General features: G+C 43.0%; 2 protein-coding genes across 2 annotated transcripts; one reads left to right on the forward strand and one right to left on the reverse strand.

Annotated features, from left to right (window-relative positions):
* Positions 1-371: 371 nt before the first annotated feature.
* psmd2 (proteasome 26S subunit ubiquitin receptor, non-ATPase 2) lies at positions 372-10,256 on the reverse strand. Its single transcript, XM_047594572.1, has 21 exons — positions 10,072-10,256; positions 8,454-8,510; positions 8,198-8,362; positions 7,778-7,899; positions 7,213-7,437; positions 6,944-7,102; positions 5,975-6,119; positions 5,339-5,399; positions 5,034-5,180; positions 4,793-4,899; positions 4,449-4,576; positions 4,167-4,254; positions 3,922-4,084; positions 3,683-3,784; positions 3,297-3,448; positions 3,095-3,178; positions 2,666-2,834; positions 1,813-1,907; positions 1,581-1,707; positions 1,333-1,451; positions 372-1,140 (listed from the first exon to the last, which is right to left on the reverse strand). The coding sequence occupies exons 1-21, from the start codon at positions 10,192-10,194 to the stop codon at positions 958-960; spliced, it is 2,721 nt and encodes a 906-aa protein (XP_047450528.1). The 5' UTR covers positions 10,195-10,256; the 3' UTR covers positions 372-957.
* Positions 10,257-10,742: 486 nt separating this feature from the next.
* Positions 10,743-23,443, forward strand: prss16 (serine protease 16). The gene is made up of 9 exons (XM_047593983.1): positions 10,743-10,977; positions 11,168-11,349; positions 13,136-13,368; positions 14,448-14,583; positions 18,090-18,204; positions 20,974-21,175; positions 21,735-21,825; positions 22,002-22,204; positions 23,134-23,443. The coding sequence occupies exons 1-9, from the start codon at positions 10,771-10,773 to the stop codon at positions 23,241-23,243; spliced, it is 1,479 nt and encodes a 492-aa protein (XP_047449939.1). The 5' UTR covers positions 10,743-10,770; the 3' UTR covers positions 23,244-23,443.
* Positions 23,444-23,625: the final 182 nt, after the last annotated feature.

A 23,625-nucleotide genomic window follows, 5' to 3' on the forward strand; every position in this document is an offset into this window, starting at 1 on the left:
CATGGAATAAAAAAAGGAGAAATCAAAGATTTTCCAGTTATCAACTGTGTGTGAAACAAAAATTGTTCCGTTAGGTAAAAGAAATGAAAGACCTACACCTGAAATCATGCTGTGCTCAAACCCAAAAAATCAAGAAAGTAAATTTGCACTTTAGCTCATGGTGTGGTACTGACTACTAAAATAATTTCTTTTTGTTATTATTTAGATATTAGATATTATATTTACCTCGGGACTAGTTGGTCTTAGACCAGTGATTCATGTTAAACTTGAGTGACACAGACTCACAGGGTCAAGTGCCTGACCTGCGTTCCACAGAGATACTAATGGTACTTCATACTTTGCATCTTAATTTAACACAAAAACACACAGCATTCACATTTCCACCACGTGGATCGAGTTTTTATTTTTGAATCAACCTTTTACAGTAACTGTAACAAAAACCAAAAAAGAAGAATGTGATGCAGAATACATATTTTTCAATGCTCTAATTACAAAAGATGACGGGATGTAAGGAGGAGGGGTCAACACATTTGAAGCACTGATGCGGACTGAGCAGTAGTTATTAATTTAATGATGACTGAAACATGTAAAGAAGGACGGTGAACAGGTCCCACTTCTGAACTGGCCTCAGGTCAGTCAAACAGCTGGTTCAGTACATGTGGGAGAGGCAGATCAAAATTAGAGCAATGAGGAAACCATCTATGTAGAGATGATGAGGTCCCAGCTTCCCCTGCCTGTGTCATACCAGTCCAATTAACCAGACCCTATCCATTCATTTTTAATGACTGCCGGAGCTCGGCCAGGGACGACAGGGGAAGAAAGACAGGCCTGCCTCGCTCTTTTCAGCCATGCAATGAACAACTAAATATAACAACTGCCCAGAGCCATGGAGGGCTACTTAAAAAAAAAAAAAAAAAAAAACAAACACAAGGAAAGGCCAGTGAGAATGGATGCAGTCTAGGTTTCGTAGTTGGGGTTCTTGCGGAGGATAACAAAGCCCTCCAGGATGGGAGTGACGGGGAGGTACTCCTCTGTGGCCAGCTCTGCTCTTTCTCCGTGAGCCAACAACACTGGCGTGGTGTGAGTCTGGAAACCTGTGATGGCTTTTGGCTTACCAGCCTGGCCCACAACATCCACAGCCTGCGGACAGATTAAAAACATAAAATGTTATACAACATTTCTTGTCCTCTTTAGACCTAAATAATGTACTACACCTTCATTCATACACAAATTTTTGTCATGCATCTCCTCTATTAAATAAAGCATTAAATAAAGCAAGTTGATAAACCGCGCAGTCATTAGGTTCCTTAGATGAATTATTCCAGGCTTTACCTGTCCAACTCTGACAGACACGGGCAGTGGCCGCAGCTCCTCATCGAATGTGACCAACATACGCGGCTGCATTGCTGCTACCAGGCCGTAGAGAATGTAGTGAGATTTACCCAGGATTACTGTAACACACACAACGGAGAACGCAGCCGGATATGAACAAGGACACTCTCAAATCACTACGCAATTTTCAAATTCATTACTAAATTGATGTGGATGTGGAAGGCAGCAGGGGTCAAAAAGGAACTCACTGTTCTTGACGTCGAGGAAGGAAACGAGCACAGTGAGCAGTCCAGCCACGGCGACCTGACTCATCAGCTGCCTGTCGCTATGGTAGGGACAGAGAGTGAGTGTGCCTTTACCCAGGTGAGTCAGACCCTGCGGAGGAACAGAGCGCAGAGGGTAAATAATCACACACAAACATCTTTTTGAAAGTTGACTTGTGTCTGGTGCTGGGCGGGCGCCTTTTGTTCCGCCACCCACCTGAGCAAGTCGGACCATGAAGAGATTGTTGGGATCTTTGGCGTGATACTGTGCCAGCTGCCGCAGCATGGCCGCCAGACGGGCGTTATTTGTGCCTGAGGACATGGAAAAAATAAGAAGCCTGTTGAATGTGTTGTAGAGGTTGACAATAGAAGTACAGTCAGAAGAGGCAGCGTTGTGCTTCAGTAAAGATGACAAATAAACGACAAGTACCTTCAAGTATTAAGCGTTATATCTAGCGAGACACAGTTTTTAATTGCTTCATCATAGTAAAATAACTAAACTTGTCCAACTTGTGTAAAAAGATTTTTAAGTGACAGCATCTATTTTATTTTTCCTTATTGACTCCCATTTTTATTTTAAACAGAAAAAAATGCATCATACACACTCACTTCCAGTTCATTAGGTACACTGGTGAAAACCAATGTGTGTTAATATCAATCCTGCACCGCTTCATGAAGGTTATGTTTATTTTAGCCTCTGTTGAGAGCTGCTAATTCAAGCCCATTGTCATTTTAATTGTGTTGTACAAAAACAAACAAAAACTACATCCTCGAAAATGATCATAAAGTTTCAATATAAACTGAACATTAGAGTCATGAAGGAAGATTAATGCAGGACTGTTATATTGTATTTGCTTTTACTTATTTCCCTAATGAAATGACAGGTGAATGTAAATGCAAGTCATGACACCCTGAATGCAACCAAGATTAAACATAATTAGCTTTTTATTAATATTTGAAACGAAGCTGCGGGGCATCAAAGCCCTTGAGGGGACACCTAAAGCTTGATGGTGTCATGGCAGCCATAATGAGATAAAATAATTTCATATAGTTCTCAGAAGCAAACTCACCACTGCCCACCATGCCCATGGCGAAGATAGAGTTGTGGGAGACCTCGGGGTCGGCATCGTGGGAAAACTTGCTGAGAGTGTCCAAGATGTTAAGACGAGGGTTGGACACAGAAATGAGGGCCAGGGCGAGGGGCACCGCTCGCCTCAGGGTGGGCTCACCATAACGCAGCTGGTAACATGAAAACAGTGACAATGAGATGTTATGACCATGTAAAACAGAGATCAAGAAAACAAAAATCTGTTATGTCAGAATGAGCTTACACATTATATATCTGAGACATGACATAAAGAACCAGCAGTGAGAAAAAGATGCAGAAGTACATGATATTTTAGCTGCATTTAAATATAAGCACATATTTACCGATTCATTTTAGTGACGATTCATGTAAACTGTTAAATTGGAATTAGGATCATTTTAATCCTACTTACCAGGTGTCCAAATGTTCGCAGTGCCATCTCAGAACCAATCTCCTCCCCCATGGCAATCAGGGCAATACCGAGAACAGCCACGCCCTGAGAGGAAAACATAAAAATCAGTCTTTTCTGTTTTCCTCACGCACAAAAGCATCCACAATGTAGGTACCACAAAACTGATGCGTGACGATAGTGATGGTAATAAGTGAGTCCTTGCCTGGTGGGAGCCCATGTCAGCAGCAGTCTCCTTTTTGTCTTTGTCCTTCTTATCCTTCTTGTCCTTGTCCTCCTCTTTGTCCTTCTCCTTGGCTTCATAGTGCTCACTGCAGATATGGAGAAGCTGCTGCACTTTCAGCACATTGCCAGAACCTGGAGGAGGGAGAGACAAATAACTGCAAATTACTGTTAAGTTTTATTTTATTTATTTATAAGTTTCTAAATAAGTAGCTAAATACTTGTATGTCAGCCTACCAGTGACTGGATTACGCAGGGCATGAAGATGTAAATAAAGCTAAGGCTGACTGATGGATATTTGCATGTGTGAACACAGTAGAATCCCCTAAAAATAGCTGAAAGACAACACTGTAAGTCTGTAAGACTGACCTGCATATGCACAGATATCCACTAGTGTGTTGGCGAAGCTGCGGAAAGGTTCAGGGACGACCTGTAGAGCTGCCAGGGTTGTCTCGATTGCTTCTCCTTTACCTAAAAACATTGGCATGACATATAGAATAGTTAGAGCAGCTGCAGATAAGATGCTGTGAATTTGACTCGATAACAGACGTACACAAACCGATTCACAGAAAGGCAGTGAGATACTTTTATTCTCCGTCAGTGCCTACCCAGGTGGTTGAGTCCCAAGCCTAGAGGCAGCCAGCGAGCGTATGTGTCCTTCAGCTCCTGTTCGTTCTTCTCCATGATGGTCTGGACGATGGTGGAGGTCACGTCGCCGTTACAAGACCCCACTGCGATCATGCCGCACGCCAGAGCCGTCACGCCAACCACCTGGACATTTAACACACACACACACTTTAATATCCCTAAACTGACCTTTAGTGTTAATGAGACAAAATGACGGGGGTTATACCTCCATGCTGGATTTGGAGTCTCCCATAACAGGGAGAAGAAGAGAAAGGACATCTTCCCTGTTGGAGCCAGCATACGCAAGACCCAGTCTGAAAGAAAGACGAGAAGGGTCAGGATTCACAGGAATTTGTGTTCATCTTAAGACAGATACAAAAATACTACTCTACAAATTCATGAAAGCTTATTTTGATGCTACAGCAGAACAAGAAACAACAAGTAGACACAGGAACTATAGCATGTGACGGCAAAACAAATGCTCATGATCCCCAAAACAACTCCTCACCCAAAGATGGCTCCTATCCTCATGACGTTGCTGTTGTGCAGGACGTAGTCGGACAGGAGGGCGAGAGCTGGGTCGCACTCGTTCCTCACACCTGAGTTTACGATGCCGCAGGCCAGGAGGGCACCAGACTGACCGCAAAGAGAAGAAGCAGGTGTGAGACACGACGCCTTCGGGGCTTTTATTTCACGCCCTCTCCTCTCTCGCAATAAGCCTGACAGTCTTTCGTGTAATATGTTGTTACGTAGGAGAAGTACGTTTTAAAGAAACTGCCACGAATTACAAAGTAATACCAGAGAAGAAAGGTCAAGATAAGATAAGTCAGTGAACTTCCATAGTAACCATACCTTAATGTAGTCCTCAGAAGAGTAGAGGTATTTGTCAATCTGAGTCAGACCACCGTCCACATCCCATAACAGGATCATACCGAGAGAGGCTGCAGCACTCAACATGCCTGAGGAGACAATCATTGTTTGTAATAAACAGCAATCAACAGCCAACAAAAAGACTGAGTATTCAACGGTAATAAAAGAACTGCTCCAGTGGGTTACAGCATCTCTCCACTGTTGTTTGTATGCGTTCTCGTACCATGGTCCTTGTTCTTGTACAGCCACTTGTTGCCGTCGTCTGTGAGCAGCTTATCCTGTCCAAAGGCTGCGTTGACAAAGCCGTTCACGAACGAAGAGGCCAAGTTCATGCGGGCTGAGTCCACTTGGGATCCGCTGCCTCCGAACCCTGTCACATACAACGAAGAGGTCACTTGTTGAGAAAAAGCTAAACCACAACATACGATCAACATCCTTATTTTAAGTTCCAGTGATGTTCTCATCCAGGTGACTTAAAATGGGTATATTAATCATAAATTAAGACGTAATCTTTAAACCTATACTCACTGTTGTTCTCCAGGTGTGTTTTGTAGATGTCATCAGGGACCTTAGGCTCCATAATGTCCAGCTGGGGAAGACAAGAGTGTTTTTACTAAAAAAGCACTGAGTCATCCCGGCAGTGACGCTGAGGCTCAGTTATAATCCTGAGTCCCTCTCTATGAATCATGGAGCATTATTCTCTACGTGTCAGAGGTGAAGTCAATTTGGGCCGTGCATAATTGTTTTGTTTTACTGCTGCTACCGTCCACTTGTCGTCTCCCCCGCGAGTAATTAATTCTGCCATTTCTGCCCATGCCATTTTAACGATTTAGGGCGTCCTGTGGACAAACATTTTCATCTACTCTTCAGCTTCACCCTTTCCGCACATATTAAATCTTATTGTAATTTTCCTAGTTTCTATATAAATGAGGACAAAACACTGGATACGCGTCAAATTATTAGCAAATAAAATCTCCGGACTGCACTACCCATTAATGATAAATGCAGGACTGTGCAATGCATAGTCCAACATTCTCACCTGATCTGTCTAGACATGGTGTGAAGTGGTGCTATGCAGTCCTTTCATTTTACTGTTGTTACTGTCATCAAACTACGTCCCTACAGTTAAACATAACAATGATTTCACAGCCTTCTCTCTCCTACCTCTCTGGCCAGAGCCAAGAAGTTGCTGTTCAGCTGCACGTTGGACATGATCTCTGTCAAGTCTTCGTAGTCCTCTACGTCCTCATTGAGCTCCAAGAACATACCATGTCGACCCAGCATGAAGGCCATCTGCTTCTGGATGACTCTGCAAGAAATAAACATAGGGTATGTGGTTAATCATAATAATAACTCGCAGGGGAACGGAATCCCAAAGCGCAGCAGAGCAGCAGTTCAAGAGGACATCACAGCCCCAACTATAGTTGTTGTTATAGTTAATGACCACACCCCAACCCAGGACGTGAAGGAGGAACTTTTCAGGATGTCAAACTTGGGAAGCTGATGGGATACCCCAGACCGGAGAGCGATGTAACTGCAGTCACAGTATGTTTTACCGGTGGCATTCTGTACTGATGCGTAAAATGAAAGCAAGACTTGATTTAGTCTCTGGGCATCATAGCTGTCAAAATGTGTTGCCACGTTCTTCTCTTGTATCTACTCTCTCAACACGTTCATGGCCCACGCTGTGTTCTTCTTAGTGTTTTTTTCCCCCATGTCTGTCCTCTTCAATTTGGTCAAGCTGTCTCTCATCCAGTTGCTTGCGTCTTCTTCGCCTCTCTTACCCTCTCTGCACTGCTTTGTTTTGTTCTCTCCTGCCTTGCTGGGGACATGTCGTTCTTCATCCTCTCCAAACAAATGAAACGTTATATTCGGAAAATACTCAGTTTCGCCAGTTATGAAGTGTGTTCGCGTTGGCTATTAGTTGACAGGAGCAGCCGCGGTCTATTGAGTAATAACCACATGTGAATATTGGTGACTGACCAATCAGAACGGAGTATTCAAGAGAGTCGCGTTCTAACAAATAGGGAGATCAGGATAATGAAGCCCTGCTCCATTATACGATTGAAATATGTCTGCAGCCAAAACTACGCTCACTTTAACATACATTTGTTATAACTGCCAAGTTCTTACATGTCTTTGCAGGATGTGAAGATGTTTTCTACTAGTTCCACGTCGTTGAGCATCAGGGCCAGGCGTAGAGCCTCTGGATAACGGTTGAACTTTCTGAAGATGTTCAAGGCACATCTCAGCAGCGCTGAGTTTTCTGGCTCAGGAACGTAACTCACGCAGCTGGAAGAGTGACATATTTAAATATATGAAGACAACAAATAACGTTTTAATTGTATGCAAAATGTTTAATGACAAATAAATATAGAAACTAAAACAAAATCTCAACAGACCTGGTGAGGTAGAGGCAAACTTTGCCATAAGCATTTTCATCAATATAGTCCTCCAGCATGTCCAGCCTCTCAATCTCCATCAGCAGGTCACACGCCTCGTGTTCAGCATTGTGGGCCATGTTGTAGGGCACAATCTCCTTCACTAGTTTCAGCAGCGTCTCCTGCTGGGTTTTATCGTTCTCCTCCACCTCCTGCCACTCTTTAGCCACCTCACCGGCGAGATGTCTGTGACACGGACAAAAAAAAAAACATATTAATCACAGAGGAAAGCAACAGACTATACAGTAGGATGGACAAGAACATGGCAATATCCAATGTTCTATCAGACGTTTTGTTAGAAATTCTCCTTAGCAGCAGTCAGGTATTAACAGAGTTAGCGTGAGTCAACACAATCTGCTTTTTGGCTACTCTTCATTCTTATGTAAGAGAAATAGCAATTTGACAAAAGAACACCAAAGAAAATACGATGAGATAACTTATACATTCCCTATGCCTACATTGCAGCTTTGTATACCATGGTTGATGACGTCAAAGCAATACTCATGGCTCAGTTAATATAATGTACCTGACATATTCGTGTCCCCAGGAGGCCAGCTCTTCCTGGGAGCCCAGCAGACGGTACTTCAAACACTCCCTCTCACCGCTCATAGTCATAGCCAGCACTGACACCACATCAGCACAGAAACGCTGGAAAACAAACATCGAGTAAAGTTTGAACTTCATTTGTTCATTGGTATTAAAGTGTTCCAAAGTGTGACATGTGTGGATGGATTTGTTCTTAAATTTATGAAATCACAATGCCATTTGTACAATTAAACAGCAGTGAGTGAGTGCAGCAGAACTCTTGGTCTAAGATAATACAGTCCCTTTCCTTGCAGTCATATCATATCTGCACCAATTTTACAATGTGGCTCCAGTGAGAACTGTTCAAGAATTAGAGCATAGTTTAACTTTTTGATTTTCTGGCAGCACTGCGAAGACCTACCTTGTTCTCTCCAGGGGTCATGCTGTCATAAATTTCTTTGAGCTTTCCATAATGTGGGCGCAGGAACTTCAGGGGCTTAGGTACTGAGGTCATGGAAGTGGTTGAGGAGCGGATTAGTCTGCGCAGCTCTTCTAGTGCAGGGCGATGCAGCGCTGTGTTCTTCTCCTATTAATATATGGAAAATAACGTTTATTCATTCATCACGCTAACTTCTTGACACAAAGAGAAGTTGGGGAAAAAAGAAGCAAATACTCACGCTCAGTCTCTCCACCATCATCTCCAGATCCTCTTGTAACTGCTTGTCTTCCTCTGACTGAAAAACATTGAGAATACAATTATTGATAACTGTAACAAAACCAGGGCTGTTCAAGGTCATTAATGACTTCATTTACCAATCCTCTCACGCTTCCTTCTTGAAATTATAAATCAATGGAAACTGATAATTAACCATCCACTGCTGCCAACTATCACGACCATGTCACAACTAAGTCCCATCGATCATATTTCTGAGGAACCTGACCAACTGTGAATGTATGGTTGGTGCATTTACAGCAACCACAGCAAATGACATGACAAGGACATCACAGAACAAAGACAATTCATTTAAATGGAATTTCAACATTTTTAACAAGGTGAGTCCATGATCCAAGTGTTTTTTTCTACATTTGTCCTCATATGTTTAACATAAAGGGGGTTTCATCTTAATATGAGACTGATGCAGTTACAGTCTTTCAGTCAAATATTTTATTGTTTCAGTGCATGTGTGTGGCCACACTGATACACTTGATCTTTATTGAGTGGAATAACCTTGTGTGGCAGTGAGGGCAAAGCTACACCTCAGTAAGTAAAAGGGGGATTAAAGGACAAAGATGTGGAAAATGGTCAGGGGAAGGGAAGCAGCTGGTGTTGGTAGAAACTGCTGCAGTGAAGGGTCATGAGCTTTTCCTGTCACCTCACTCGAATAAGAGAATTCAGAGGGTTTCTGTGTAGATCTCTGGAGAGATGGGAGACCAGATAGGTACAGGTGTCCCCAAGCTGAGTCAAAGACGGGGCACATAGTGAAGGAATGAACAGCTCAGCCCATTTTAGGCAGGATTTATCAATTTTTCTTAATGTGACCCAACACCGGCTGGCAAGTGTCATCACACATGCATGTGGGCATTCCCTAGATATGAGTGAGACCACGGCCCAGAATCGGGTCAGGGGACCTGGCTCCCCATGCACACCACCCTGCTACAGGACTACAGGAGGTTGAAGCACGACAGTGTTTTTAAGAAAGTTGGCTAATTGCAAAAGGTCATGTGGCAAATAGCATAAACAAAAGAGCAATAAATGCTCATGTTTATACTGGAGTTCACACAGTCATCCAACATCTAAAACACAGTAAACACAGCAATCTGACCACTGACAGCTTGAGGTGTATAAATTAGGACTGATACACTGCCAAATACTGCAAGTATTAAATTAATGCAGAATAAATGTTATTGTGCAATTAAAGTGTTATTCGTGTTAACTGCTGTGTCACATAGTTGGACCACACAACCTGAACATAACAACTAGCACGCTAACGTTAGCTCACCGGCTGAGGTTGGCAGGCTAAGCTAATGTTAGCTAAATGGCTTTATCCGCGTTTATCTGCGGGACTTTAACGGACAATAGTGAGGTAAACCGCCACAGAGGTGGCATTTCATGTAGAAAATGATCTCTGTCCAATAAATAAATGTTCATTTGTCCTTTATTGTGAATGCCCCAGACTTCGGCCTCCTCCACCATGTTGTCAAAGCGGCAGTGACTAAGGTAAAATCCCACGTCTGATTGCTGTAGCGTTAGTTAGTTAGCATTCATTTGAATGAAAAGGAAACACGCAAACTTACCAGTTCTTGCTCCTCTTTTTTATCCTTATCCTTCCCCGCGGGCTGCTGGCCCTTTTCTTTTTCTTTCTCCTTTTCATTTGTCTTTTCGGTGTTCTTGTTTTCTTTGTTTTTTGCCTCCTCCATGGTTGCTGCTCTGTGAACTATCGGTTTGCAAACGGAACTGGTGTCGTACCGCGACTTGTTCGCCACAGGAATTATTTTACTGTGCGTCTTTAGCGCCCCTGCAGGCGGTGGAAAACCTTGCCCTTTCTGCATGATTCAGGTTCCGCTAAGAAAATTGAGCATAGTGTTTAAATACCCGATGTAAACTGCGGTTATCTTAATTTTTAAATGTTTTTACTTAAACCCACACTCATATCGGTTAACATGCACCGACCCGTTTTAGTCACATATTAAGTCCATATTTTACTGCGTCAAAAGGAACACAACATTGTCTTTTTAAAATAGAAGATCTTCTAAAATTTCACAGCATGACAAACTCGTACTTAAAATAAACACATCGACTATTTTGTCTGTATTTAACATGTATACAGTACACGTGTAGCCTAGTGGAGGAAAAAAAACATTTGCATCGTGTTATTTTGGACAGGAAGTTCATATTTCCTATATTTTGTGGGTGCTATAAAGCAGCAGAAGAACTTGTCATATGACCACTCAAGTATATCACATGCTCCAGACTGTTTCCTTGTTTAGGTCACTATGGCTTTCCTGAAGTGTAGCATGCTGCTGTGTAAAGTGACCTTATTTTTGCTGTTGTCTCTCCTTGATGTTGGAGAGGGACAGTATAAGGGGCTCAGGAAGTTCAGTCAAGTGCAGGACTCCCAGCACTGGGCTGCGTCTGAGGAGCAGTGGTTCATACAGAAACTGGATCACTTCAACGGTGCAGACAGCCGAGTGTGGAAGCAAGTAAGTCTGTGTGCTGGGTCATTCTGTACAAGGGTTGAGGTGTCATTTGAAAGATGACAAATCAAATTGATCTAATAATTGATTTCATGTGGATTCAGCTTAAGATGAAGAACAATACACTGGCACTTGATCTATATTGTCTCCCTGTGTTTTTTACTTTCTGCACACCTCTCTCCTTTCCCCCCTGCAGAGGTACTTTGTAAATGAAACCTTCTACAGGCCTGGTGGCCCAGTCTTCCTGATGATCGGTGGAGAGGGGCCAGCCAATCCAGCATGGATGCAGTACGGCACCTGGCTCACCTACGCTGAGAAGCTGGGAGCACTTTGCTTGATGCTGGAACATCGATTCTACGGAAAGAGTCACCCGACAGTGTAAGTTTGTCGCTGCTGCAGTAATGAGTGGGTTTAATTGTGTTGTGACTGTAAAGTTCCCCTACAGCTTTGGTTCAAGTGGGCCCGGCCTGAGTTAAATTTAGCCAAATGCAGAAGTTCAGCACCATCAAGTTCACCACAGACACAGAGGGAAATAAGTACTTTTTTTTTTTTTATCAAACACTGAGGTCACAAGCGATCCACGTGAACCTTTGATCAGGTGATCCATAAAAAAGGGGCGTGTATTAAAGTCAAATGACAGAAAAAGGTAGCAATATTGCAATAGCAATAAAGGTAGCAATACCAGCTTCAAAACACTTCCTGTGTAAAGAATCATCCACTTTGGGATTCCTTTTGCCCTCTTATGAATGTTCCTGATCGCACAACTATACTATAATAACCTTTACATGTGCCATTTCTGATTGAATAATTATAAGTATGATTTTGTGCCAAACTCCATGTAAACAAATAGGGAATTTGCTTTACATAATGTACTAAATACATTTCATTTAAAAAATATATCCTATGTGGTAGTCTTTTGCCTTATAATCTTTAATCGGCCGGTTGATTTCCCCTTTACCTGCAGATAAAACTCTCAGTGGTTCTGAGAGGATTTGTTGGTTACCAGTGCTGTTTTTTGTGAAGAGATCTATTGCATGAGATGTTTCTTGTGTGACACCTTGGTTATAAATTATTTCTATATCTAAAAAAACAAAGCTAAAACAAGGACAACTGGACCTGTTGAGAGGCTTCTTTATTTATGAGGGCTAATCTCAGGTATTTAGAACTGAAGAAACCATTTTACTGAGTGATGAAAACTCATTAAGTCCAGTTGCCTTTGTTTTATCTTTTTTTTAGCATATTCAGTAACCTGCACAGAGAATGATTTAGTCTATGGGTCTGTACGTCTTTTTCTTACCTATCTACATGCACCAACCCTGTGGATGCACAGGCAGAAGGTAGAACAACTCAGTGAAATCAGCTGGCGCCTGGCCTCGGTGTGCCTTTCTTAATTTGTTAAGTACAGATTGTCATGTTATGATTCTTTATCTGTACATTTCTAGAGTTAACGCCAAAGTCTGGTTAGAATTTGAAGTGGAAATGGGAAGAGGTGGACGCTTTTTTCCCGTTACACGTTTGTACTAAAGAAAACAAGTCATGCGTACGCGAATGCTGGAAATTACTTTTAAAAATAGCAGGTTTCCTGCTTCAGTGAGCTGAAACATTTAAAAATGATGTAATACCAGAAGCCAAACTGTGTCCTCAGACAAAAGGCATCTGCCATGATGAGCTGCTCTTAGGCGAGTGCAAAACTCTTGGCAGAGGAACTTTTTTTTTTTAAAATGATTTCCAGAACACTTTAAGCAATTGCAAAAAAAAAAAAAAAAAAAAAAAAAAAGCAGATGAATTCAATCTGTTACAGTCAGAGTGGTGGGGAATGAATGCTGCTCGTGCAGTGTTTCCATAAATCATACATTTATATCTTCATATGTCTCAGGTTGGTGCAGGATTCCATGGCTTAGACTGTGGTGTTGTCACTGACAGTGAAATAGACGAATAGCTTCCCGATGAGGATAATGTATCAGTTTACAACATGACCTGTGTCAAATGGCAGCTCTGAGGCTATAAAGGTTGTGCACTGACCCAACCTCACCCCTGGATGGAGTGTCGCAGCTGCACCACTAGGTGGCAGCCCCGCACTGAGATAAACACAAATGTAGTCGCTTGAACTGAATAACAGGATTTAGGGCTGTGTGCTTTTTTTTCTTTTTCTTTTTTCATTCAGGGACCTCAGCTCAGACAACCTGCGCTTCCTCAGCAGCCGCCAGGCGCTGGCCGACCTGGCACACTTCCGCACCGTGCTGGGCGAGAAGCACGGCCTGAGCAACAGGAAGTGGGTGGCGTTCGGCGGCTCGTACCCGGGCTCCCTGGCTGCTTGGTTCAGGCTGAAGTACCCTCAGCTGGTCCATGCCTCTGTGGCCACCAGTGCACCTGTCCACGCTGCGGTCAACTTTCCAGGTGTGAATTGACGCCGCATGATATAATCACGCATGCATTTAGAACAGCATGCCCCTAAGATGCTGTTTCTTTTTGAATAATCAGATTTGATTTTGTGCAAAACTCTATTAAAAAAAAAAAAAACAAACAAACAGGCAATTTAAATTAGATTTGCAGTCAGTGTAAATACAGCTTCAGAAAAAAGACATGAAATAATTTACTTTCGTTCTAGTAGTCATTTTTAGCTTTACATAATAGGCTGATTTAACAATAAAACATCCTCCGCTGGATTCATTTTGCCCTGCACGCTTTAAGCGCGCTCCAATATCAACATCCTCGGTCGAACACGTCAAGCACTAAATTGAGCGTCTCACAGATTCTCCGGTTTTGCTCGGTGTCTCGCAAGTAAGGGTCCCAGATGGATCAAAGACGAGGGTTCATTCTCTATCTGTGTCTGTGTTGTGCTTGGCTGAGGCTGTTGTTTTCCTCCGGAAAGCTGCGGGCTGGAATCAAGGTCAGAGCAGCTTTGAACGTGGACCTATGCTTTTCCGCCCCCTCACACCGGTGCAATCTTGCAGACGCGATCACACACATTGGAGCTGCGTTCCCTTTGACTTTAGGAAAGCAAGAAAGACATAACACTCAGAGAGCATTGTACAAGTTGTACTGGTGACGTCAAGTGTCTTTTATTTTTTTTAAAAATCTTTTTCCACCCCCAAGATGTTTCGCGAGTTCCTCAAACGACGCTGCAGTTAGTCAGAATTATTACCAGTAAGGACTTGGCTCTCACTTGAGGGAGAAATATTCCAGGGTTTTGTAATGATGAGTCTCTCCCCAGAGCTTTTAGAATTTCATAAACTGTGAAATTGACTCATCTTTTCACTTTCAACCTCACTTTCAACCTCCTAAAATAAATATTCCCTTGAGCATTTAAATAGAATTTGGTTCACGTGCTGTTTTGAAGATAAATTGGCGCTTTCACTGCTTTGGAAATAGCCCCGTGGTTTGTTTTTGTGTGTGTGTGTGTGTATTATTGTGGTCTTTTTATAGCGGCCCAGGTTTAAGTGTCCACCCTTCCCCCTGTGTCTGTGTTTTACCAGAGTACTTGGAGGTTGTGCGGCGCTCTCTGGCCTCAGAGAACGCGGAGTGCCCGGACTTGGTGAAAAAGGCTTCGGATTCGCTCGCTGAACGCCTGAAAGACCCGAAAACCTACGACAACGTAACCAAAGACTTCAAGTACAGTACATTCACTCCCTCTGCACCTCAAAGTCAACTCTCTTGAAGTAGGAACGGCAGCACAGGAATCCGGTCAAACATCAGAATGTGTTTAGGATCAGAAATGGCCTCCCAGTCGCGCTACTTTTATTTATTGCGCGCAGAAGAGAGAATTGTTCAGGTTTTATTTTTACTCCGCGTGATGAGAGTTCCTCTCAGGACAGAGCAGTGATAGAGGCTTAGCTGGTGATGCATTCCCCTCAATCCCCCGTTAGCTTTGTTGCCGGACATTTTCTTTTTAAGGCATCACAAATTAGACCTTTATTAATCTTATTAGTTAATGAAATTTGTTGACCTCAGTAGACTCCCAGAGCTGAAGTCCAATCAGAGAGAATAATACTGGAATGACCCCGTGTGATTATGGGCGGGACCTTCGAGGACTTTCGGTATTTTATTTTAGCTCATTTGACTTTTCAAAGCAGAGAAGTCCAGGTATAGTCGGTAAGATCAGTAATTCACATTAAACCAAATTCTCAAATGCTAGGACTCGTAGATTTACATAAAATTAAACCTTTATCAATAGGCTAATTAACCCTTCTTTCTTCCTGCTTGTCAAGTCATGTTGTTATAATAATTATGTTATAATAATAATTTAAATGAGAATGCCTTATACAATGACACTAATGTATTTGTACAACCGTTTGACATTTGCATAAATTTAGGTGAGAAGATGGACAGAAGTCTCGTACCGCTAGCAGCCAGTTAGCTTAGCTTAGCTTAAGCTAAAAATGGATATCACCCACCATTGTTTGTTAAATCCTTACTAACACTTGCAAGAATTGCGTTGATGTACAACCATCAGCCACAACATAATAACCACCTGTCTAATACTGTGTCATTTTGTTGAGGGCTTTTCACCCACCAAAACAGCCCTGCCCCCTCGAGTCATGGACTCCACTCCTCTATAATATGTTAGCAGCAGATCCTTTAAGCCCTGCAAGTTCCAAGGTTGGGCCTCCGTGGATCAGACTTGTTTGTCCTGCACATCCTTCAGACGCTCAGTTGAACTGAGCCTTGGGGAATTTGGAGGTCAAGTCAACACCTTGAACGCCGGGTTGTATTCCTCAAACCGTTGCTAGAATAGGCCGCTGTCATCAGTTTCCGTAAAGGGGTGGACGAGGTCTGCACCCATGCTTGGGTGGGCGGCACATGTCAAATTAACAGCCACAAGAATGTTTTCCCAGCGGATCATTACACAAAGCAACACACTGTCTCCACCAGCTTTCCATGTTCCCATGTTCCCATGTTCCCGTGTTCCCGCACTGCATCCTAGTGCTTTATGATCCTCGGCTAAGTGACGCGCACAGATTCAGCCATCCATGTAAAGAGAAAAGAAAACATGACTCACCTTCTTCCATCACACCATGGTCCAGTTCTTGGAATCATGTGTCTATTGTAGACACTTTCAGGAGTGGTCATGGCTCAGCATCGACACCCTGACTGGTCTGCGGCTACACAGCGCCACACAAAGCACATTGCGCACAAGGTGTTCTGACACCTTTCTGTCAGAACCAGCATTAATCATTCAGTACGTTAAGCTACAGTATCAGACCATATATGGTCTGATCCAGCAGTATACTGTCCAACTTCTACTCCTGCGTGTGCTGCAGTGAGACTTGGCCGATGACTCGTATTTGGTCAGTACTAACTGGGAACACCTCAAAATTCTCTAGCCATTTCTCTTTGGCCCTTTTCAAAGTTTCTCTTCGAGGACAAAATGTTCACTTGCCACCTAATACAGTATATCCCACTGGTCCTAATGTTATGCATCAACCATGTGATTGGTGTACGTACCGCGCTGACTTCCTGTAGCACATGCTGGTTGCCCGGCAACCTGACGGAACCCAAGATGCGAAAACATGAACTGTGATATTTTAATGTTTTGGTTTTTGGTGCATAGCTTCAGGCTACGCTAAGCTAAGCAACACACACACACACAGTTTTTTTTTGCTTCACATTTACCAAACTGACGTAAGAGCCAACTTGATCCTCTTATTCAAGTCATTGATAGAAAGTGAATAGAGGAGAAAAAAGAAAAGGGGAAGAAGTGAAAGCCGGAGCGATGTAAGAGAATCAAAGAGCAGTGGCGGTTGCTTCGGGGTCCTCGTTTGAGTCAGGTCCTGTTACAACTTTGCGAGCGTTGCCTCCGGCCTTTTTGGACTGAGGATGCACCTCTGGAATTTCAGATGGAATTTCAGAAATTGTATAGATCCAGCTTTTGACAGTCCTTTCTTATGGGATGGATGTTATGTTTATTTACGTCACGGTTTTTGATGGTGTTTAGTTTTATTATTAGCTTTTAATGCTATTTATTTATTTTTTTTGAACATTTTAAGCCCATTGTTCTTTAATTTTGCCCCCATTGTTTCCCCTTTTTGTCACCCCTGCGACATGTCTGCAGTCATTGTGGCCTTCTGTGATGTTATTTAACATGTATTTTAGGTTGTGTTAGTGACAGTAAGGTCAGTCAGCATGATGAATAAGCAGACGTAAATGGCTTCTGTAATGGTGTGGTTGGTCTCACAGTACGAATGTTGTTATGGAAACGCACGAAAACTGCCCTGACCACACTGGACGTCTTTTATTTCAGCATCTCGCAGACCGTGGATGCAGACATGTCCTCACGCAGGAACAAACACACAAAGGTCAAAAGGTGGTTTTGAGGCTTGTCTAGTTTCCAGACCCCAGTGCCTCAGAGAATACAGCACTTGCGTCACGGTTTCATCATGAGGGAAGTGCCTCTCAGCGCCGACACACACATGCAGACAAGTTTCAAATAAAACATACCATGTTGTCAGAGCGTTGTCTGAATTTTCCCGACAGACAATCGCTGTACTACTTTCTTTCCCAAACCAGACACCCCCACCCAATAGCAAGGGCACTCCTTGATGGCAGCATCCATCCCCAGCAGGATGCAGCCTGACGCAGTCACATGCGCAAGAAACAGTTTCAAAACTCAAAATACATGAAAGACAGCACAAGGTGTTGACCTGGCCTCCAAATTCACTAGATCCCAAACTGATCAAGTATCTGTGGGATGATCCACAGAGGCCCCTCCCCTCAACTCACAGGTTCCACTAATAATATTCTGTTGCCAGACACCACAGGACACCCTCAGAAGGCCCATGTCCATTCTTTGATGAGTCACAAGGGAGACATACACAATATTGGGAAGGTGGTCATTAGGTTACTCATTATTCAGACCCCATTCTAGCTGGTTGCAGTAATGGTGGCTAGTGGAGTATTTTCACAGCTCTCTTCCATTAGAGTGCAGGAACAAAGATGCACAATGCCATGTATAATTGTCTAACTCACTTCCTTTATCCTTCTCTCACTCTTCCACATTTTCCTTCCCTAATTTTCCCAACATTCCGTGATTCCTCTCCTCTGTCTTCTGATTCCCCATCTCCTTGTTTTTTGTTTTTTTGTTTTTTTTTATTCTGCTCTCTCTCTGTTTCTTCCTCCAGTTTGTGTTCCACACTTACGATTAAGACAGAGACGGACTCTGCCTACTTCCTGGAAACACTGGCTGGCAACTTCATGGATGTGGTCCAGTACAATCAAGACAACAGGGCATTTGAGGTGAGAAAGAGTAGGGGCAAGCCGAACAACATGTGTAGAAGAAATGTTGGACTCGGGAAACAGATTGTGTCATTTTGCATTGAGAGAATTTATTAGTTTCCACAATGAAAACGAATAATTTAAAGGGCATTTTGGACATTTTTAGGGTCCCCTTCTTTTTGTTCTTAATGCTTGTTGATTTTACACAATACATACTCCATTCATTGTCATAATGAAGCTGAACAGATGTTCATTGATTATTTTTATATGTTTTATTTTTCTTAATGAATTCCAGATGAATAGCCTTTAGCCTGACGGTTGTCTGATACAGAAACAGTGTGTTAAAGTAAACATGACTGATGCACGTTGTGTGAAGACCGAGAAACACTTTCTGTAAAGGTTTTGTGGATCAGCGGTTGACCAAGTATCCAGGCGTGGTTGAATGGAGGGGAGTTATGAGGTGTAGGAACCTTACACACACCCCGAGCAGTATACTGAAACATAATAAACCCTGAAATGCCCGACAGAAAGAGCCCCAGAGATACTGCCTCGTAAGAGGGTCAGGAGTGGCGTTTCCTGGGGCCGGTTACTCTGTCTGAATCTGAGTCTCTTTTGTAAGCTACTTTTTATGTGGCTCAACAAAGAGGATGGCAGCACTGTAGGTACCATGTGAAGGGAGGAAGTAGGTTTTAAGAGCGACACTGGACATAGCTCTCACTTAAAGCGACAATCGCAAAGATTTTTAAATGTTCAAGTTGCTGCTTTTCTTCAAAGGAGGTAACAAAATGCGTTCTGTGCTGAGCTGTAAGGGTAGGGTGTGAAACATTTTTCCAAATTTATAAAAAAAAAAAAAATAATGAAATTTGTAAAATGAAACTCACACAATCATATAGAAATTAAGTTAAAATGTTGCACTGCCATACTCTCAAACTGGTACAGAATCTTCAAAGAAGTTCCCGTGATGGAGAGATGTCACCCTTTGTCCCCTTTTTGGAATCCTCTTCTTTTACCTCATATTTCTCTTTTCCCCTCCTCTTTATTTTTTTTCATCCCAGCTCCTCTCTGTCCCCTGGTGCCTTGAGAAGACGTGAGTCCGGTTACCAATAAGCTGATGTGAAAATGTAACAAAAGCCTCTTTGGTCTCTCTGGTTTCCTGTCGCCCCAAGCTAAAGAGACGGTTATAAAAGAACTGAGACGAGTGGTGGGCCACAGAGCCCACAGCGCTGGGCGGACAAGCGCAGCCAGCAGCTGCCTCTCTGACACAAAGGGCTGGCTACAGAGCAAACTAGCAGGTTTTAGGTACCACTGAGGAATTTGGGTAAGAACTAGGATTGATGTGTAACTCAATCAGAAGAGTCAAGACGGCAGCTTCACAGTTGAGGGGTTATCAATGGGGGGCTTTATGAAATACGGAAAGGCCTTATGTAACGCAGCAGTTGGTAGGGCAAGTACTAACAGTTCTTCTTTTCACACAGAGGATGCAGATAGAGGCAGGGGGAATGGTTAACAGGGCTCTCATTTTGCATGTACTCACTGCTGTAATCACTACCAAATGTTTACCTCTCCCGCTCTCATTGCAATAAATAACGCTTTTTGTTGTGGGCGAGTTCTTAACTGGAAGAGCACAAGCACAGTGCTGGACAGCTGCTACTGAATCATTTATGAGGAGCTCTGTGGGCAGACAATGAGCGGATCACCACAATTACCTAGACAATTCCACGAGTGCTAGTCTAGTCTAACTGTTAATGGTAGGTAGGTAGGTAGGTAGGTAGGTTAATGACAGCTGGTATGAAGGACCTTCTGTGGCGCTCTGTCTGGGTTAGGGTGGCTTCTGACAGCAGATTGTGAGGAGCCGCCCGCAATGGCAGCTGCTAGTCTGCCCCGCCAAAACATGGTGGAGGGGGTGGTTTACATTTCCCTTGTTGGACAAGAACTTATACCTCATACGCCTTTCCGCCATAGTCAGCCCAGAGAGTCTAGACACCACCTCACCACCTAACCTGCCTTCTTGACCAACTTGTTTAACCGACCGGTGACCTTTTTTAAGATGCCACTACCCCGGCGGACTGCAGCATAGAAGAGATTGCTGGCCATCACGTACTGGTAAAACCTAAACAGCATTCCCATACACACATCAAAAGACCTGAGTCTCCCTAAGAAAAGCAGCTTACTCTGACCCTTCTTATAGAGAGCGTCCAAGTTGGCAGACCAGTCCAGTTTGTCATCTGTTCATCAGGAACTTGTAGGTCTTCACCACCTCAATGTCCTCGCCCAGGATGTTAATAGGCAGCAGAGGTGGCTGGGACCCATGGAAGTCGATGACCGTCTTGGACAGAAATCTGAGTTATAGGAAAAGTCTGATGTGTAGAAGGTGAACAGGAAGGGGGCCAGTACAGTACCCTGCGGAGCTCCGGTTTTGCTCACAACTGTGTCAGAGACACAACTCTCCCAGGCTGACTGACTGTGGCCGTTCCATCAGGTAGTCTGTGATCCAGGTGGTGAAGGAGGGATCCGCCCACCATTCGGTCGAGCTTTCCTCTCAATAAGAGAGGCTGGATGGTATTCAAGGCACGCGAGAAGTCTGATTGATTGATTCTTATCAATGAAAGAAATCAATTGAAAGGTTCAAAATTTGCAATATGTGGCCTGTGATGCATTCACAAGTTTAATGATTGTAGACAGAAACCTGTTTAAGACATCTCTCCTAGCCCTTGACATGCACACACTATACTATACTATAACTGATTTGCTTTCTCTTTTCTTTTTGTTGTGGTGATGCTGTGAGGATAGGGAGCGTTGGGCACCAACATCACCATCAAGGTGCTCTGCAGCATGATGGCCGACACTTCACTGGGAGATCCTTATGCCCGATATGCTGCCGTGGCCCACCTCATGATGGAAACTTTCTCCATTAAATGTCTGGATGCGAGCTTCAGTAACTACGTCAGGGACATGACAAACACGTCGTGGGATGGACCGGCTGCAGGGGGAGGTGGGTGTGGATGTGTATTGGGAAGTGGTATTTTGTTTGGGTAAATAAGGATATTTTAGTTGGTCCTATTTCAAAATGTCAGCTATAGGACTATGCGCCTGTTGCAATACAGCTCTTTATAAGTATCGTGTCTTTTTTTGGTTCGTCAGATTGATTGTTTGTGTTTTTGTCTGACTTAAAAAAAAAAAAAAATCTGAGCGAGTGCACCCAGTGATTAACAACATATATATTTAACCCAAAACTCAGCCACAAATCCTTGCTCTGTTCTAAAGTTACTCATTTCCAGCTCGTGAGTGGGTGGATGGGAGGTGGATCACCAGAAAAGGATGTGGTCTCTTGGAAAGCCACTGGGATGCGCCTGTACAAACTCCCCAGATCACCCATTTTGTTTTGTGCACTTTTTCCTCTTTTGATTAGGGCAGAGTTGTTGAAAGTGAAGACTTTATTGGTGGCCATTTGAAGCTAATTTCTAGAATTATCAGTCTGATATTAGTGCCTTGGTTTCTAAGAACCAATTGAACATTCTGGCCATGGGTCAACTGTGCGTGTGTGTTGTCAGGGAGACAGTGGGTCTACCAGACCTGCACTGAATTTGGATTCTACCAGAGCACTGATTCCCCCAACCAGCCATTCACTGGCTTCCCTCTGCAGTGAGTACTCTCAACATCGCCTCTCTGCCTCACCTTCATAACTTGTGTTTTTTTTACTCCTTCACTGCCTCTCCCCTCGCTTACTGTCATGTCCAGATCACACACTGTCCATTTTCTTTCTTTACGCACAGTTTCAGAAGGTGTCGCGTTGTTAACTTTATTTTTTTTTTTTTTAGGTATCAGGTGAAACAATGTGCAGACTTCTACAACGTCAGTGCTGATCAGGTGGCAGAGGCCGTCGCCCAGACCAATGAGTATTACGGCGGCTATGACATCCGCTCCAGCAGAATAGTCTTCCCCAACGGGTCGATTGACCCCTGGCATGCCCTGGGCATCACCCAGGACATATCACCTGACCTCCCTGCTGTTTTCATCGAAGGTGAGATAAAATATGCACAGTGAGAGCCATGGAAACCAAGTGTTCGCTGGGGTTGCAACAAATAATTATAGTTTAAATTGAATCTTTTATCACATCATTCAGTTAGTAGATTAACATATTGATGAATAATCCTTTGGAAAATGTACCACTAAATGACGACAATAACTTCTACTGGCATTATTTTTTTTTTAAATTTAATTTAGACATTCTGTCATAACACCATATTTTAACTTGCATTTCACTTTCGCCTTGTGATGCTAATCAAAAAGCCGTGTTTTTTACTTGGCATACTGCTATTAATGAACTTGGTTCGTGTCGATTTTAATTGGACAGCAGCTGAATTATTTATCTGCTTACACACACTTAGATTGTAACACTTGATTTTTTTTTTGTGTTATTGGTCTATGTGCTCGTACACAAACTGCTTACAACTTGCAAATAACTGATATTGCCACACTGAGCTACTGACTGATAGATGGGTCGGTGTGGCAAATATTCATTTGCGTATTTCACCATCAAATTACTTTCTGGTTAAGACTAGGAGGTTTGAATATGGCAGTGAGAAGATTTTTAGACTTCTAGTTTACGTAAAGTTCTTCTCATACTCATAGTTTCTCATAGTTTGCATACGTTGGGTGGAACAGACTTAAGCAGCTTGACGTTGTCTGTACATTTTCAAGTAAACCCTGTGCGAGTCATTCATCTGATCACAGGGAGTTTTCTTGTCTGTAAGTTGCTCCCTGAGACTAATTTGTGTTTGTGGCCACTGCCCACTGCAGTCGTCGAGCAATGCTGTTATTTTAGAGGAGAACAATGTCTTCCTTGTTTAACTCTCATTTTATTAGGAGTATAATTGTAACTGGAACACCCTGCTTCCCTCCCTTTTTTTGCTGCTATATTCATCATGTTTATATGTTCCTCTGACCCAGGAACAGCTCACTGCGCTAACATGTACCCGGCCAGGAGCGAGGATCTCCTAAAGCTGTCTCTGGCTCGTGACCACATCTTCTTACTGCTCCAGCAGTGGTTAAAGGAATGACTGACGCTTACATAAACTGGCCGATGACTTTGGAAAACAAACCTATCACTCTAGATCACCTACACTGGAACGGGACCGCTTATTTTACTGCCAAATTCTCTGAGAGTTTTGACATGCCACAAGTGTCAGGAGACACAAAATGCAGGTGTATGAAATGAGCAAGATGCATTTGAGCTGATGAATAAAGATGTTTTTTATGATTCCTGCATTTCCAGTTTTTATTTGTATTGTTGTTGTTTAAATTAAATAAATTGGTAGACATTTGGCGTACTTTTAAACCAACATCATCATGTTAAAATCTGAAAAATTTGTTGTTGGGGAGAAACTGGGAATGTTCCAGCATATTTTGACCTCTCTCTGAGACTGAATAGGTTTGGAAGGC

This window comes from Mugil cephalus, chromosome 9, assembly GCF_022458985.1.
Source record: "Mugil cephalus isolate CIBA_MC_2020 chromosome 9, CIBA_Mcephalus_1.1, whole genome shotgun sequence".
Taxonomy (NCBI): domain Eukaryota; kingdom Metazoa; phylum Chordata; class Actinopteri; order Mugiliformes; family Mugilidae; genus Mugil; species Mugil cephalus.